Source organism: Felis catus, chromosome A3 (genome assembly GCF_018350175.1).
Source record: "Felis catus isolate Fca126 chromosome A3, F.catus_Fca126_mat1.0, whole genome shotgun sequence".
Classification (NCBI taxonomy): Eukaryota; Metazoa; Chordata; class Mammalia; order Carnivora; family Felidae; genus Felis; species Felis catus.
Window position 1 is genome coordinate 11,886,165 of NC_058370.1, and position 16,404 is coordinate 11,902,568.

Below are 16,404 nucleotides of genomic sequence, written 5' to 3' on the forward strand. Positions count from 1 at the left end.
TGGGACATCCTGGCTTCTTTTTTAATGTTTATTTATTTTTGAGGGGGGGGAGGGGCAGAGAGAGGGAGACACAGAATCCAAAGCAGGTTCCAGGCTCTGAGCTGTCGGCACAGAGCCCGACGCGGGGCTCGAACCCACGAACCGTGAGATCATGACCTGAGACGAAGTTGGACACTTAGCCGACTGAGCCACCCAGGCGCCCTGGGACATCCTGGCTTTTTGGTAGCAGCAGGGTCTCTGCATGACGGTGACCACTGCCGGGTCGGCCCCTACGAGGCCCCTCAGCGGTCAGAGAATAGCAGGTTTCTCCATTTCGTGCGCCGGTGAACAAATAATCCAGGCCTCGGGCCAGACCGAGGCCCAAGAGCTGGGTTGGGTTTTAGCTGCAGCCCAGGAAATGGCACCGCCAGGAAGAGCGGCTTCCTAGAGATGCGCACCTAGCCCGGGAGAGCCGAGGAAGCCAGACACTCGCTGCTGCGCCCGGAGCAGAGTGGTGGCTTCAGAGCAGATTGCTTAATCTGTGTATGTAAACGACAAGCATGTTTAACATCATCGTGCCCGCCAGCTGCCCAGTAGCCCTGCTGCCCGCTTCGAGCACCGATCTGTGGCACCCCGCCCGCCCGATTACCAGTCTCAGAGAGAGAGAGAAGAGCTGTGGCAGACGCTTTGAGTTGAACCCCCGTCTCCTCTCACCCTTTCTACCTTGGTAATAGAAGCCCCGATTTTTAGACACATGGCCATCCAGGGTAAAGACTGCCTTCCCCAGCCGCTCCTGCAGCCAGGCGTGGTCACGTGGCCGTGTCTGGGCAGTGGGACGGAGAAGTGGTTCGTGTGGCTTCTCAGACATGTCTTTGAAGGATCTTTTCTTCTTCCCACCCGAGCCTCCTTCCTGGGTGGAATGGAGCGGCCCAGTGAGACTCTGAGGCGGAAGCCAAGTGATGAGGGAGGGGCGGCTGGGAGCGGCTGGGTCCCTGATGCTTAAGAAGCCGCCATCATAGCCAGCCTGCCCTGCCTACCTCCAGAGTTTTTATGTAAGAGAGGAATGAGCCATTATCTTGCTTAAACCCCACTCCCCTCCCCCGGCCCATATTCTCATTTAAGAAACCATCTTATTTACAAAAGAGGTACAAATGAGCCCAGCTTCCATGATTTAACAGCTACCCGCTTGTGGCCGACCTGGTTTCCTTTTTACCTGTCCATCCACTTCCCTCCTAAATTCCGTTGAAGGAAATTCCAGACATCTGCTTCAGTGGAATATTTCAGTCTGTGTCTCTAAAAGACAAGGGACTTTTAAAACACCATACCATTATCACATCTAAATTTTTATAATTCTTTAATAGCGATAGATAGGCAGTCAATGTTCTGATGTCCAGTTGTATAAATTCCTATTAAAAAAATTGTTCTTTAACGTTTATTCATCTTTGAGAGACAGAGAGAGACGGAGCATGAGCGGGGAAGGGGCAGAGAGAGGGAGACCCAGGATCCGAAGCAGGCTCCAGGCTCCGAGCTGTCAGCACGGAGCCCGACGCGGGGCTCGAACTCACGAACTGCAAGATCATGACCTGAGCCGAAGTCGGACGCTTGACCGACTGAGCCACCCAGGCGCCCCTACATTCATATTTTAAAAGCAGTTTGTATCAGGGCTCAAATAAGGTCTCCACATTGCATTTCGTGGATAGACCTTTAAATCACCGTTACCCTCAAAGCTGTTCCTGTAGAGTATAGGGACCCTGTCTTTCTCCTTTTTTTCCTCGAGATGTTTTTGTCAAGCTGGATTTTCAGTCCTTTAGAGTTCGCTAGAGTCTGCACTTTGCCGATTGCAGCTCCCACTGTTGTTTAACATGTTCCTCTGTTCTCTCCATCTCCAGAGTAGTTGGCTCTTTTTTTTCTCTCTTCCTTACTGTTTATTTGCTGCACATTGCACAAAAGTAGAAAAATAAACATTTCTTATGGCTATGGAGCAGGGCTGCAGGTCCATAAATAAGGGATTGAAAGGAAATAACTTAAGGAAGGATGAGGCCTGGTGCATACAGAAGGTCTGGGTCCCGGACGGGCTGGGGTCGGGTCCAGGTTTTCAGACGCACAGGTCTCCACCGGTGACACACTTCAGGTCCCGCGTGAGGAGGCGGAAGAGGTTGAACGTGACGGAGGCCTCGAGGCATCCCTGGGACTCCTCTGGGGCCCTCTGGAGCCGGTGCAGCCAGTGGTGCAGGCGGCCGCGGGGTCTGGGTCCTGCCGTGGGTCCTGCCTGAGCCCGGACACAGGCCTGGAGCTCGGAGTGGATGTGGCGCAGCACACGAAGGGGCTGGTCCAGGACGACGCCCAGGGATGAGTCGGTCATGTTCCCCAGGACCTTCAGCGTCAAGTCTAGTTCAGCCTCCAAGGCCGCAGGGCGCTCCCAGGCCTGCAGTCGAATCAGGTCCCTGGTCCTGGGGAAGAGGCGAGAGCCACAGCTCCAGTTCTTCAGCGGGAGTGACTCTTCTAAGGCGTCCCTGGCCTTCTTGAAGGCTTCTAGCTCCCTCGGCGACAGAGATGGGAACTTGCCCACGTGGCAGCCCCTCCTGGTTGGGGGGGGCCTGGAAGTGGGGACAGGACCCGCGCTGGTCAAGCCCAGCACCGCGGTCACCAGCACCACAACCCAAGCTGGAGCCATGGCCCGATCTCGACTGCTTCCCCGGCCGCATGGCTCCGCTTTTAGCCAGGCTCGCTGGGCAATCCCAGCTGATGTATGTAAAGTGAAAAGGCAAGTGGAAATTGGAATCTCCACTGGGCCTGAAAAGGCCTAAGTAGGCGGAGCCAGTCGCTGAAGCAGGTGAGCACGTGGGTGTGGGCAAGGCCGCCTGAGCCGCAGAGAAAGGGCATCCGACGAGTCCCTTCCCTGGACTTGTGCCGAGAAGGAAAGAGAAACTGAAATTCCTTCATAGGAGAACGCCTTGTTTCTGAGAAGTCCAGTGTCTGGACAACCGCCTTTAGGACTCTCTGGGGCAGCCTTCAGCTGACTGTGGGGAGCCCCTTACCGAGGCCGAGGCCGGTTCCGGGGCGAGGAGTGTGGGCGAGGGTGCCTGAGCGGCAGAGGCGGCTTCCCTTTGAAGCGCAGTCTTCGTTTGCTGTGGTCCCATTTGTGTACTTTTGCTTCTGTTACCCGTGCTTTTGGTGTCACATCCAGGAAATCATTGCCAGATTCACTGTCACGAAACTTTTCGCTGTGTTTTCTTCTAGGATTGTAGTTTTAGATCTCACATTTAGGCCTTTAATCCGTTTTGAGTTAAGTTTTATATGTGGCGTAAGGTAAGGTCTAACTTCAGTCTTTTGCGTTTGGATCTCCAATTTCCCCACCACCATTTGTTGAGACTGTCCTTGCCCTATTGTATGTTCTTGGTACCCTTGTTGAAGCTCATTTGATCATATATGCGAGGGTTTATTGGGCTCTATTCTGTTCCATTGGTCTTTAAGTCTATCTTTATGCCAGTACTACAGGTTTTTTTAAAAAATTTTTTTCAGTGTTTATTTATTTTTGAGAGACAGAGACAGAGTGTGAACGGGGGAGGGGCAGAGAGAGAAGGAGACACAGAATCCGAAGCAGGCTCCAGGCTCTGAGCTGTCAGCACAGAGCCCGATGCGGGTCTTGAACTCACGAACCATGAGATCATGACCTGAGCCGAGGTCAGACACTTAACCGAACTGAGCCCCCCAGGCGCCCCCCAGTACTGCAGTATTTTGATTACTGTAGCTTTGTATATAATATGTTTTGAAATCAGGAAGACTGTTTCAACTATTCAGGGTACCCCCTTGAGATCCAGTATAAATTTTTTTTTTTGCCTTTTTAAACTGTGGGAAAAAAAGCAAAAGAAGAACAATATTTCGTGACATGTGGAAATTACATGAAGTTCAAGTTTCAATGTCCATAAATAAAGCTTTGTTGGAACCTAGCCATGCTCCTATCTGTGGCTGCTAGTTGAACAGTTGTGTGGCCCTCAAAGCTGGAAATATTTGTTATCAGTCCCTTTATAGAAAATGTTCCCTGACCTATGGTCTGAAAGTCCAAGGCCAGTGGTCCCAGACCCAGCTGCTACTCTGGGAGAATCACGGACGATCTGGTTGGTGCATGATGGCCCCGCTCTCTACTTTCTTCTCCAGCTCACAATACAGATAAATAATATTTCATTTTCTTCCAACATCTTCATATCAGCTCTGTGGTCATACTGTGACAAGCCTGTGACAAGTTGTGAAAAGCAATTTCTCAGGGAAGAGGAGGAGTTCCCCTCCCCCCACCAGCTTTTTCTGTTTAAATTTTATTATTTTTTAAAATTTACATCCAAGTTAGTTAGCATATAGTGCAGCAATGATTTCAGGAGTAGATTCCTTAGTGCCCCTCACCCATTTAGCCCATCCCCTCTCCCATAACCCCTCCAGTAACCCTCTGTTTGTTCTCCATATTTAAGAGTCTCATGTTTTGTTCCCCTCCGTTTTTATATTATTTTTGCTTCCCTTCCCTTATGTTCATCTGTTCTGTGTCTTAAAGTCCTCGTATGAGTGAAGTCATATATTTGTCTTTCTCTGACTAATTTCACTTAGCATAATACCCTCTAGTTCCATCCATGTAGTTGCAAAAGATTTCATTCTTTTTTAGTGTGTGTGTGTGTGTATACACCACATCTTCTTTATCCATTCATCCATCGATGGCCATTTGGGCTCTTTCCATAATTTGGTTATTGCTGAAAGTGCTGCTATAAACATTGGGGTGCATGTTTCCTTTCAAAACAGCACACCTGTATCCCTTGGATAAATGCCTAGTAGTGCAATTGCTGGGTCGTAGGGTAGTTCTATTTTTAGTTTTTTGAGAACCTCCACACTGTTTTCCATAGTGGCTGCACCAGCTTGCATTCCCAAGATCCAGTATAAATTTTAGGACCATTTTTTTCTAGCTCTGCAAAAATGCCATTGGGATTTTGACAGGGATTGCATGGAACCAGTAGGTTGCTTTGGGTAGTATGGACACTGTTATAATATGAAGTCTTCCAACCCACGAACACAAAATATCTTTCCATTTATTTGTGTCTTAATTCCTTCCAGTAACGTTTATAGTTTTCAGGGTACAAATCTTTCACTTCCTTGCTTGAGTTTATTCCTAATGATTTTATTCTTTTTGATGCTACTGTGAATGGGATTGTTTTTATAATTTCATTTTCAGATTTCTCATTGTGTATATATAGAAGGCAACTGATTTTTTTTTTTTTTTATGTGCTAGTTTTGTATCCTGCAACTTGGTTGAATTCATTTATTCTAACAGGTTTCGTGTGTGTGTGTGTGTGTGTGTGTGTGTGTGTGTGTGTGAAATCTTTAGGGTTTTCTACATAGATCCTGAGAATAGATGCAATTTTGTTTGTTTCTTTCCAATTGGGATGCCTTTTATTTCTTTTTCTTACCTAATTGCTCTGGCTGACTTCCAGCACTGTGTTGAACTCAAGTGGCAAGAGTAGGCATCCTTGTCTTGTTCCTGATATTAGAGGAAAAGCTTTCTGTCTTTTATCATTGGGTATGATGTTCACTGGGACACATAGGTTTTCTTTTTTTTTTAAGTAAAACAATTTTTTAATGTTTATATTTGAGAGAGAGAGAGTGCGAGCAGGGGAGGGGCAGAGAGAAAGGGAGACACAGAACCTGAAGCAGGCTCCAGGCTCTGAGCTGTCAGCACAGAGCCCGAAGCAGGGCTCGAACTCACAAACTGTGAGATCATGACCTGAGCTAAAGTCGGATGCTGAACCGACTGAACCACCCAGACGACCCAGACACGTAGGTTTTCATATGTAGCCTTTATTATGTTGAGGCAATTTCTTACTATTCCTACTCTGTTGAGTATTTTTATCATGAAAGTGTTTTGAATTTTGTTAAATGCTTTTTCTCTGCATCGACTGAGGTGACTTTTTTTGTCTTCCATTCTATTAATGTGGCATATCTCATGGTAGTTGACTTTTGAGGCTTGCTCAGATTTGGTGTGAGTTTTGGGGATGTTGTATTCTTTCATCAGGAGGCACATGATGTTGAATTCTCTCCCTTTGGGAGAGTAACAGCCATTAGGACTGTTTTAGTCCTTAGACCAGTCATTTCATTGGAAGTTGCAAAATGTAGATATTCCCATGCTAGTATCCCTTCTGTGTTTGGCAACTGGGATACTTCTATAAAAAGAAACTTCCTTGTGGTGCTGTGAATCTACATATGTGATAAAATTGTATAGAACTAAATACACACACTCGCACACTAGTGCATGTAAAACTGGTACAGTGTGAACAAGATGTGTGGCTTGCTCCAATGTTCGTTTTCTCGTTGTGATACTGTTCTGTAGTTGTGCAAGATGTCACCACTGAGGAAACTGGGTGCAGGGTACTGGGACCTTTTAGTATTATTGTTTCGCAACTTCCTGTAAATTTATAATTATTTTTTTAAAAAGAAAATGAAACTTCTTTCAGCCAGTATTTGACTACCAGTAGTCTAGTTTAAGCGAGATCAACGCTCAATTATTTGCCTTTATTACCATTTTTTTTTTAACATTTATTTATTCTTGAGACAGAGAGAGAGAGAGCATGAACAGGGGAGGGTCAGAGGAAGAGGGAGACACAGAATCCGAAACAGGCTCCAGGCTCTGAGCTGTCCGCACAGAGCCCGACGCGGGGCTCAAACCCACAGACCGCGAGATCATGACCTGAGCCGAAGTCGGATGCTCCACCGACTGAGCCATCCAGGCGCCCCAATTATTACCATTTTTTTAGTAAGCTTAAGGCCCAGCGTGCAGCTTCAAGTGATGACCCTGAGATCAAACGTCAAGTCATGGGCCAGCCAAGTGCCCCTCTTTGCCTTATTTTTACTTAATGAGCTGATGCCCTAGAATCCCCCAACAGCGACTGATTTTTTTAAAGTATGAACTCACTGATTTCAGTATGTTTTAAATATTTCAGTCCTATACATTGTTATTGGTGCTCAGATGCCTGTGTTTGGCCAGTAGGGACCTCTTCCAGTCCTTCCTGAATCCTTTTGACTTGACCCTGAAACCTTTGATTGCTTCCACTCTCTGGTAGGACAGGGTGCTCCAAGTTCATCTTGCACATTTCCTCCCCAGGTCCTGGAATCACGTTTCTCCAGAGAGGGGTCCTGTCACTGTGAAGTGACATTTGGAGACCACGGTCTGAGAGCTAGGGATGCTCACTGCCACTGGGCTAGTCATTGCTTCTTGGTCTTTTTTATGAGCAGAGTTTACGTTCTTTCCAGAACAAAATATGTCATAAGATCACACTTCTACTTTAAATTAAAAGTCAGGACTATAGGATTTTTACTTAACCTCATCAGTCTGTTTTCCCCATGCTAAGAATCCTGGTTCTCAGGGACTCCAGGAAAGCCATCACGGATTTTAATTTCGCCACCTATGACGAGACCTAATGTTGACTGAGAGGAGGGAGTCATGGCGTGGGGTGGCCCCTTGGAGCGAGTCTCAGTTACACACCCCTCCCCTCTACTGAGTGGGGCATGACAGAGGCTCTGGTTTGCAACTTCACAGGTAGGGTTCACTCCTGGCTGCCCACGGTTCCGTTAGTAAATGAGACATCAGAGATAGGTGAAGCCGGAGTGGGGGGAATGCGGTTGAAATGCAGTTCTGTACCTTCCCTTCCCTGCCCCAGATGAGCCCCTGCTCCCAGTGTCAACCTTCCCAGCCTTTACACTTTCACACTTGTCCACATCCTTAAGCACCTCATGTCACATCGTTTTGCGTGGTTTTATACGTGCTCGTCATACTGTGCTCGCCAGCAGCTTGCTGTCCCCTCCTCTCACTGTTCTGAGATTTATCTGTGCTGATACGTTCATGCTAGTTCCACTTGTTCATCCATCCTTTCTCACCGCTGCACAGAATACCTTGCATGACTGCCACAGCTTATCCTGGAGAGAAACATTTAGCTTGTTTCTAATCATGTGCTATTGCAAATATTCTTACAGGTGTCTCCCGGGGCAAGAGTGTGTAAGAATTTCTCTAGGGCAGGCTTTTCTGTAAATGGCTGGGAAGTGAATATTTGCAGCTTTGGGAGCCAAGAGGCCAAAAAAAAAAAAAAAAAGTTAACATCAGTACTTATGTAATGAGAGAGAAAAAATTTCCATAATTTTTTAAAAACAATTTTATGCCCATCGTGGGGCCTGAACTCATGGTCCTGAGATCCAGAGTCGCATGCTCTACCTACCGACTGAGCCAGCCAGGTGCCCCTCCATGAATTTTTTTTTTTTTTATATTGACTTATTCTTGAAAGAACGAGAGCCAGAGTGTGAGTGGGAGAGAGGCAGAGAGAGAGGGAGGCACAGCATCTGAAGCAGGCTCCGGGCTCCGAGCTGTCAGCAGAGCCCAATGCGGGGCTCGAACCCATTAACTACGAGGTATGACCTGAGCTGAAGTCAGACGCTTAAACTGACTGAGCCACCCAGGCACCCCCATGAAAAAAAATTTTTTAATGCTTATTTATTTTTGAGCGAGAAAGAGAGAGAGAGAGTGCAAGCGGGGGGAAGGGGCAGAGAGAGAGGGAGACACAGAATCCAAAGGAGGCTCCCGGCTCTGAGCTGTCAGCACGGAGCCTGACACGGGGCTCGAACCCACGAACTGCGAGGTCATGACCTGAGCCGAAGTTGGATGCTCAACCGACTGAGCCTCCCAGGCATCCCCCAGCCCATGAATTTTTAACTAAAAAATGCAAAGCTTTATTATATGGGTATTGAAATTTGAATTTCCTATCATTTTCATGTCATGAAATACTCTTGTGAATTTTTTTTCAACTACTTGAAGATGTTAAAAACCATTCTTCACTCTCTGGTGAAGTGCCTGGGATCAGGACAGGCCATCCTGCCTGCTTTCACTATTACATGTTTTGTGTCTGCGCCTGTTACCATAAGCAGCTTTGGATGCCTTTTGGAAGGGTGGGGGGGTAAAAACAAACGGAAGCTCCAGGCTTCCCACAGGTTAACGCCACCACCTTCCACAGAGCCTCCTCCAGCTGTGTGTGTGGATCGAGAACCTGGAGGACAGACCCGCGTGGGCTGATCTGCTGTCCCAGGCGCCAGGAGACCGGTAGCCCAGGGAGCCCTGGGGAGGATGGGTCCCTAGCCCCCGCGGGGAGAAGCAGCCGTGGGCCGGCGGGAGGCTAGGCCTCCGGGGTCCTCGCTAAGGGCTGGGGGCAGGAATCAGGCCCGGGTCTGCGACACGTCTGCTGCTGGCCCCTGAGTTTGGTAGGTGGTGACACAGCTGAGTCCCATGTATTTGCGAAGCCACCTGAACACGAACACAGAAACTGGCTCTGATTCAGCAGCGTTCGTTTTTATTTCTAAATAAGTATCCAGTGACATTACTGTTTGCCATCCGCTTCTGAATTCTTTAAAGAGTCCAGTGAGGTGAAGCAGGGGCTCTGGCAGAGCAGCTACAGGCGCCCCCATCTCTGACCTTCCCCCCCCCCCCCCCCCAGTCTCGACAGGAGCAGCAAATCCTTTCTCAGGAACCAGGACCTGACAGATACCTCTTACGACTTACGTGGCATAGGGTAGGACGAAGGATAAGCCTGACCTTCGCCAAGGTCTCAAAACAAATAAAAAAGCAGCACTGTAAACATTCCTTCGTTTTTACAAAGAAAGTTACTCAAAATAATTCAAACTTCTGATTAACCTTGAGAACAACTCGAGCTTGGCACAGGCTGTGCTGGAGAAAACATTAAAGCCTCGGGTGAGCCACCAACCTCAAAGCCCCGAAGCGAGTGACAAGCCTTCCCGGGCCTGTAGCGGGAAGGCTCCTCAGAGCAGGGCCGGGGCTTTGAGAAGGGAGCGCCAAGAACGTGCTGACGTGGCTCTTCCACGTGGCTGCCAGGCTCCTGGGAGCACAGGCCCGCGAAGGTGACGGGTGACCTTCCCCTCCTGAGCAACCGTCTGCACGTTCCCCGTCCGGTCACGCGGCCCAGGCTCCTGCAGCTGCTCCTGAGGGCACGTGGTGCTCTCACCCCAAGTCGGGCCCGTCCGTCCACGCAGAGCCACCTGGGAGACCGACTCGCCGGTGAGAGAGGCCAAGTACCTTTTCTCCCTCCGGGACCACGTTGGCTGGGGCGGGAAAGTGAAAAAATGGGGTGGGCAGTGGGATGGGACGGCCCAGGGGAAACATAAAGTCATCCTTCTTCTGTCACGTGGCCAACAGCAACAGAAGCTCTTGAATGTCTGACTCCCATCTGCGTGAGAAATCGCAGGAACCCCAACGGAAGGCAGGGTGGCTACTTGGCTCTATTTAAGGCTTTCCTCTCACAGGGGTGTTTGCATTTCAGACGTATCGCCTAGGGCTTTGGAGACGGAGTTCCTGGTACAGCAGCTTCTTAATGATTCTGGCTGCTGTTTCGGGAAGGGTTCAGATTTTGCAGGAGAAACAGGGGTACATGTTCTGGAGGGAATAGGGGAGGATCAGGGTGCCTTTTCTCTCTCTCTCTCTCTCTCTCTCTCTTTTGCATTTAAAGTCCTAATTAATGGCAGATCATTGATGCTGATTCCTCCTTGTACTTGAATCAGGGACCAGTTCTAAGGCCTGCGCCTCTGACATCCGTAACTCGGACGAGGAGAAGCTGGCCGCCACCCTGCCTCACGCTCAGTCTCCCCACCAAAGCAGAAGTGGGATCCCGGCTGTGGCCACCCCGCTGAGGACTCTGCCAAATGTGTAGGCCCCTGTGGGAATGTGGAACCGAGACCCCCCGAGGCCAGAGGCCAAGTCTGTAGCTCTGACATAGGTTCCGAAGGGAGGAGGAGCCCCACTCACGAATCTCTCCACATTCCATGGCACACAAAGGAATTTGCAGGCAAACCAGGACCCCCCCCTAGGCTGACTTAGGGTCCTCTGGGATCACCGACATTATGGGCCAGGCCCTGCCCCTTGGCCTTACGTCAGCCAAGGCCTGGCCAGCATTTCCACTGTGAAGAGAGGTAGCTGGCCTGGGTGCGGGAGGTTTGTGCTTCTGCTGCTGGGCTGAGTGAGCACCACACTGTGGAACTGAGCCACCTTCCTCCTGCCTGGCCCTGGCTTAGCCTAGCCCAAACCGTGATCTCTGGGGGACCTAGGGCAAGCTGCCTCCTTTCCCTGTAACACCTATACCACAAGCTTTGGGGTACGGTTGTTCCCAGGAGTCCTCTACAATGACAGGCCATGTGACTTATTTCAAGAGTTCAAAATCGCTAGGCCTGCTGTGGAGGGGGGGGGGGGGCGCTTTTGGGGGGGGTGCTTGCTGCCACATGGCTCCCCAAGGCAAGCACGTCTTCTAGTTCACTGGCTAACTAGCTGACTGGCCAGCTTCCCCAGAGGCCCTCACTGACTTTACAGCCTTCACCTCACCCTAAAGTGTGACCTTGTCTATGTGCTGTGGCTTCCCTGTCCCAGCTTAGACCCAGAACGAAGTAAATTTGTGGGAAATTGGAATTATGCTGGATATTTTTTTAATCGACTAGGCATTTATTGCCCCCAATAGTAGAATTATTAGGTATGCTAAAGGTAGCCAACAGCACATTTCTGATTCTCAGGCAAAGACACTTTTAAAAATCCACCAGGAAAACCCGTCTCCATGAGCTTTGCGTGTGGCAAAGGCAAAGGGACTGACCTGATACGGTACACAGGGCACACCTGTCCTCCTGGGAATGCTCTCCAGCCTGCCAAACCTCCCTTAGCCAGCGGGGGGCAGAAGACCCAGCACAGGAGACCCAAGCTGGTGCTGGTAACTGCCAGGAAAGGTGCCCCCTGCCCACTGAGCCAGGCCCTGGGGACTTTCCATCTGGGGACCCTTCTCTACTTCAGTGTCGTTTTCAGGTCTCAGCTAAAAGTGGGAGGCCAGATGGGACCTGGTGACAAGGGGCAGTCTGAATCGAGGAGATCCTGTTTTCACTGCTATTATCTATGAACTCACAGCCCCCTCCCCACTAAATTTTCTGGTAAACTATTGAGTTTGCAATGCAAGTTGCACTTCTGAGATCACACCATGAATTTCAAGGAAGAAAGATTACTTATGGGTTTGGGAATAAGAGAACACTCTAGTCGGGGATCCCTGCCCACCTCCCTCCAGGGGTGGACAAGGTCCCCTCCCTCTTTGACCTCTTCTTTTACTTTTCCTCTAAAAGCAAGTAGGACATGATGGAGGCCAGAATTACGCATGGCATTACTCCTCCAGTGAAGGTATGAGGTGGAGTAAAATGCTCCTGTTTGGCTTAAATTAAGGGGTTAAAGTAGGAGGTTACAAAAAGAGAAATGGCCATATTTTAACCCTATCAAGTACGGATTTACTTTTCATGCATAAAAAGGAAACCATATGCTTCCAGCCTGACAGGCCTCACTCTTTCGGGAAAGGGGAAGGGGTCTGGGCAGGGGCCTGGCCTGGTGGGCTGGGCAGCAGAGACCTGGAGAGTCCAGTCCTTGCTACCGTCCAGAGCCCTGCCGCCTGAGGCAGAAGAGATGGAAACATACGTGCTGCCAGCCCAGGGTCCGTGCTGGCCCACGGTGTCCCCACAGAGAACCAAGGACCGCACATGATGAAGTAAACCATGCCAGAGGGTGCCGAGTCCCAAGGCAGGGACCCTGAGCCACACAGGGGATTTGCCACTGGCCCACAGATGGGTGAAGGCTAGCAGGTGTGAGGCGCGGATGTGAAAGTCAGTGACCACTTCATCTGGACATGATGGGCAGCTCCCCCTGCTAGACAGCCCAGGGGCCGGGACCACGGGGACAGGGCAGAGGGTGTGCACGTGAGCGAGTCCTGGGTGGGGGTAGCAGGGAGGAGCACAGGGGGCTGCCGCTCTGGCCCCCGCTCCAGTTCTTGGGCGAGCTGGGACCCAAGATGGAAAAGAAGTGGGAGAGGGAAGGAAGGTGGTAGCAGGTAAACGGTGGGCAGACTGCGTGGAGCCCAGGAAATGGGGCCTATGGACAATAAGGTCCACCGAATGAGGGAGGTAACTGCTAGGCTCTCGCTACTTCGTAAAAGTGCATGAATTTAAACTCAATTAGAAGACCGCAGATGCCGGCCTGCATAAGCCCTGTAACGCTAGCCTGTTCCTCCAGAGGGCGCTCTGACCCCACAGACTAGGCTTCCTCACCCCAAAACCCAAGCTTCCAATGGGGCTTTAGAGAAGGGCCCATGTGCCCCTGCTGCATACCGGCGTGAACATTCACCGTATTCCCAGAGAAGGGCAGCTACCGCCTGCCACACAGGGAGACAGCCCGCGAGGGGCCAATCAGAGGTAACGAAGTTTGTCACTCGGTTTTTCTTTCTCAAGGAGTGCAAGCAACATCACAGAGGGGAGTGTGACATTTTCCAGATTTCGGAGCCCAGCACTTAGGTCAGAATTGCTGCTGCTGAGGCCGGAGGCACCTCGATGACCAAGGGGAAACGGCTGGCTCCTCGCCCCGCTAGAACAGACACCCATCCCGGCCTCAGCAGGTGCTCCCGGGACGAAGGCCGTGGCTGGGAACGGCGGAAGCTGCGAGCCGGCGCTCCCCTGGCCGCCCCGGTCACGGCCGGGCTCCGCAGCGCCATTTCTCTCCTCACGCGCCGCAGCTCGGCAGAGGACTACTCGCCCTGGGTGCAGAAGAGGAGAATTTACCTGGACACGTGGTCCCTCTGATCTGCGAGCTGAGAAGCAACACGGCGAGCAGAGGTCCGGCTCAGTGAGGCCTGGGGGGAGGACTGTTTCCGAAGCAGACAGCTGGCTCCAAGGGCCGGGGACGCCGGGTTTAAGAGGACCGTGGCCTTTGCTTCACCCCGCCTCCATCTGCCCTGAGGAGGCCGCCCGATGCAAGCAGCACCGGGGGCCTTCGCGGAGTGTCTGTCCCGGGAGCCGTGGGGGGGCCCGACGGGGCGCCCTGCTCCATCACAGCAGCTCCTGCTCGTCGTCTTCAGAGCCAGAGGGGCCCTGGCGCACCTCCTCGTACCACTTGTTGGTGAGGGTTTTCATCTGGATACGTCCGTGGTGGAGGTCCTGGGGCAGAAGACACAGCCAAGCCCTCATCAGTGGGTCTGGGTCAGGTCAGGGTTAGGGCTGAGGAAGGCGGGGGGGGGGGGGGGGGGGGGAGGGGCTGCTTTATTCCTCAGGGAGGCAGGGTACATGGCCACGGGCAATTTCAAAGTCTTAACCGACTAACTGAAGCTGGGATTTTTCTCTGTAGGCGTAAGATAACAGGGGGTGTCACTCAGAAGCCGGAGTAGGCGGCAGGATGGCGTGATGTTAAAAAACATGGCTTCTGGAATCAGACACCCTTGGGCTCTGCTTCCACCTCTGCCATGTATTAGCTGTGTGACCCCGGGTGGTTAGTTCACCTCTCTAGGCCTCAGTCTCCCCAGTGTCTAGTCAAAGAGCAGCTGCAGCCATGACACAAGATGTCGGGAGGATGAAACGCAGCTACAATGATTAACATCTGGCACAACACCCGGCTCGGCCAGAGCTCCCACGCTGACGGCGATCGTGACCGCCGGCGAGGGAAAATGGCTCAGAAACAAGGTGGGGCCGGATGGCAGTTTCGGCAAAGCAGGCCCAGGCTGGTCCCCAGGAGACTGTGTCACTGTCACCCAGAGGACAGCTGTGCCCAGGGGGATGGAACAAGAGCCCTAAGCCAATGCCTGAGGCCCCCGCATGTTTGAAATTTTCAGCTCAGACTCAGTAGCCGATCAATGTCCTGAGTCTATCATCCAGGAAAACCAAACTGTTGACGAGTCTATTATTAAACTAGCGCTAAAAATGGCAGTGAAGGAAAAACAGCAGATGCTGAGTTCCACAGCGCATCCAGCTGCCGGCCTGGGGAGAGGGCCGAGTAGGGGGGAGCTGGCCCGGCTGGCTCCCCCCTGCCCACCCGCTCCTGGCCACGGCAGGTCCTGAGGGAGGAAGGGGAGGGACCCTCAGCTGGGGGGCGCGGGCCAGTGTCCCACCTCCTGAGTTAGCCGCCGCGTGAAAAAGGGGTTCAGGTACTTGGCGTCCAGCCACACGAAGCCTTTGAGGTCCTGCCGCCTGATGTAGTGGGCTTCATACTCCTCCTCTGTGAGCTCTGACAAGTGCTCCGACTCGATGGTGTTGCCCTGCGGGGGGAGGGGAGGGAGTCTGAGGGTCATCAGCGGGCGTCTTCCTGGGGGGCCCCACACCACCCGGCCCATCCAGCGGCCCTTCGCTTCCGGCCACCAGCGTCCCCAGCCCTAACTGTGCTTTCGCATCAGTGCGGGGTGTCTGTGGCCAGCAAAGCGCCTCCTGGGAGCCCACGGGGAGGCGGGAAGGTTTGTGAAAACACGATGGTACCCAGGGATAAACCAGAATTATGAATAAATCAGAATTTATGTGTGGGCTGGGGTTTGGTCTGTAAGCTTTCCAGGGTGATTCTAATGTGCAGGCAGGACTGGGAACTGCCACCTAGGTTATTTCATTCCCAGAAAACGGAACAAGGGAGGCTCTTTTGTCATTTCTGCCCATAGCTGCACCAGCTGTGGTTCTGCCCCGGGCCGGCGTCTCCGGGTCAGCGTGGGGGGCGGGGAACGGTCCCGGTGGGAACTGGAGGGCAATGAGAACAAGTGGCGTGGCGGGGCCGGTCTGGAGGGGGAGGCGGTGTCAGGTCACTGGGTCTAGGTCAGCACCGATCCAGGCCCCAGGCCCAGGACAGACCCACCCTCCGCAGGGATGACCAAAGGCCACCAGAGTATGAATGTAGCATCTGCTGCTCTGCTGGAGGAGTGGCTCTGAAGCCACAGCCACGTGGCCTGCGCTGGCGGGCCTGGGCGGTGGTGCGGGTGCAGGAGGGGGGAGGGGCGGGGAGGGCATGTGGACGCTGTGAGGCGGTCGGTGGTTCTCAAACTCCGGCCGCATCAGCATCACCGGGAGGGCTTGGGAATCCACAAAACGCTGGTCCCCCCAGGCTCCCCCTCGGAATTCTGGTTCTGCGTGCGTGCATGCGTGCGTGCGTAGGTGCTCAGGTCCTCAAATCGTGTCTCGTTTCCCCCTTTCCCAGCTGCGGTGGAGACCAAGCCCCTGCCCCCGACCCGGCCCACACGCCACTCACCATCTTCTCCGTCTTGCTGAGGTTGACGTCCTTCTTGTTCCTGCGGCGCGCCTTGGCGTCCTCGATGTCCATGAGGCGGATGAGGGGCATGGTGCTGCCGCCCAGCAGCAGGATGGTGAAGAGCACGATGATGATGGTGGTGGTGCCGATGAGCTGCCGCTTCTCCATGGGCTCCAGGTCCAGGTGCAGGCTCAGCGCATAGGGGATGGCCCCCCGCAGGCCTGGGGGCAGGGAAGGGGGTCAGAGGAGACGCACAGGGAGGAGGGAGCTGCGTCACCGACCGGGCGCCCTGGCAATCCGGGCACGGCCTCGTTTCAGGCCGGCCGCACGTTCTAACG

At 52.4% G+C, this 16,404-nt stretch overlaps 2 protein-coding genes across 5 annotated transcripts in view; both read right to left on the reverse strand.

Annotated features, from left to right (window-relative positions):
- Window positions 1-2,074: 2,074 nt before the first annotated feature.
- On the reverse strand, window positions 2,075-2,653 carry IL-29 (interleukin 29). Its single transcript, NM_001040680.1, is given in 1 exon segment — window positions 2,075-2,653. A coding segment is annotated over 1 exon segment (579 nt).
- Window positions 2,654-9,322: 6,669 nt separating this feature from the next.
- Window positions 9,323-16,404, reverse strand: part of SLC9A8 (solute carrier family 9 member A8) — a 67,813-nt gene continuing 60,731 nt past the window's right edge. For all 4 annotated transcript variants that reach the window (XM_011280748.3, XM_019826371.3, XM_006929668.5 and 1 more), the window contains 3 exons: window positions 16,067-16,287; window positions 14,952-15,098; window positions 9,323-14,007 (listed from right to left, as the gene is read on the reverse strand). In XM_011280748.3, coding sequence (XP_011279050.1) covers window positions 13,900-14,007; window positions 14,952-15,098; window positions 16,067-16,287 — 476 coding nt within the window. In that variant the 3' untranslated portion in view covers window positions 9,323-13,899. The remainder of the gene's footprint in view (window positions 14,008-14,951; window positions 15,099-16,066; window positions 16,288-16,404) is intronic.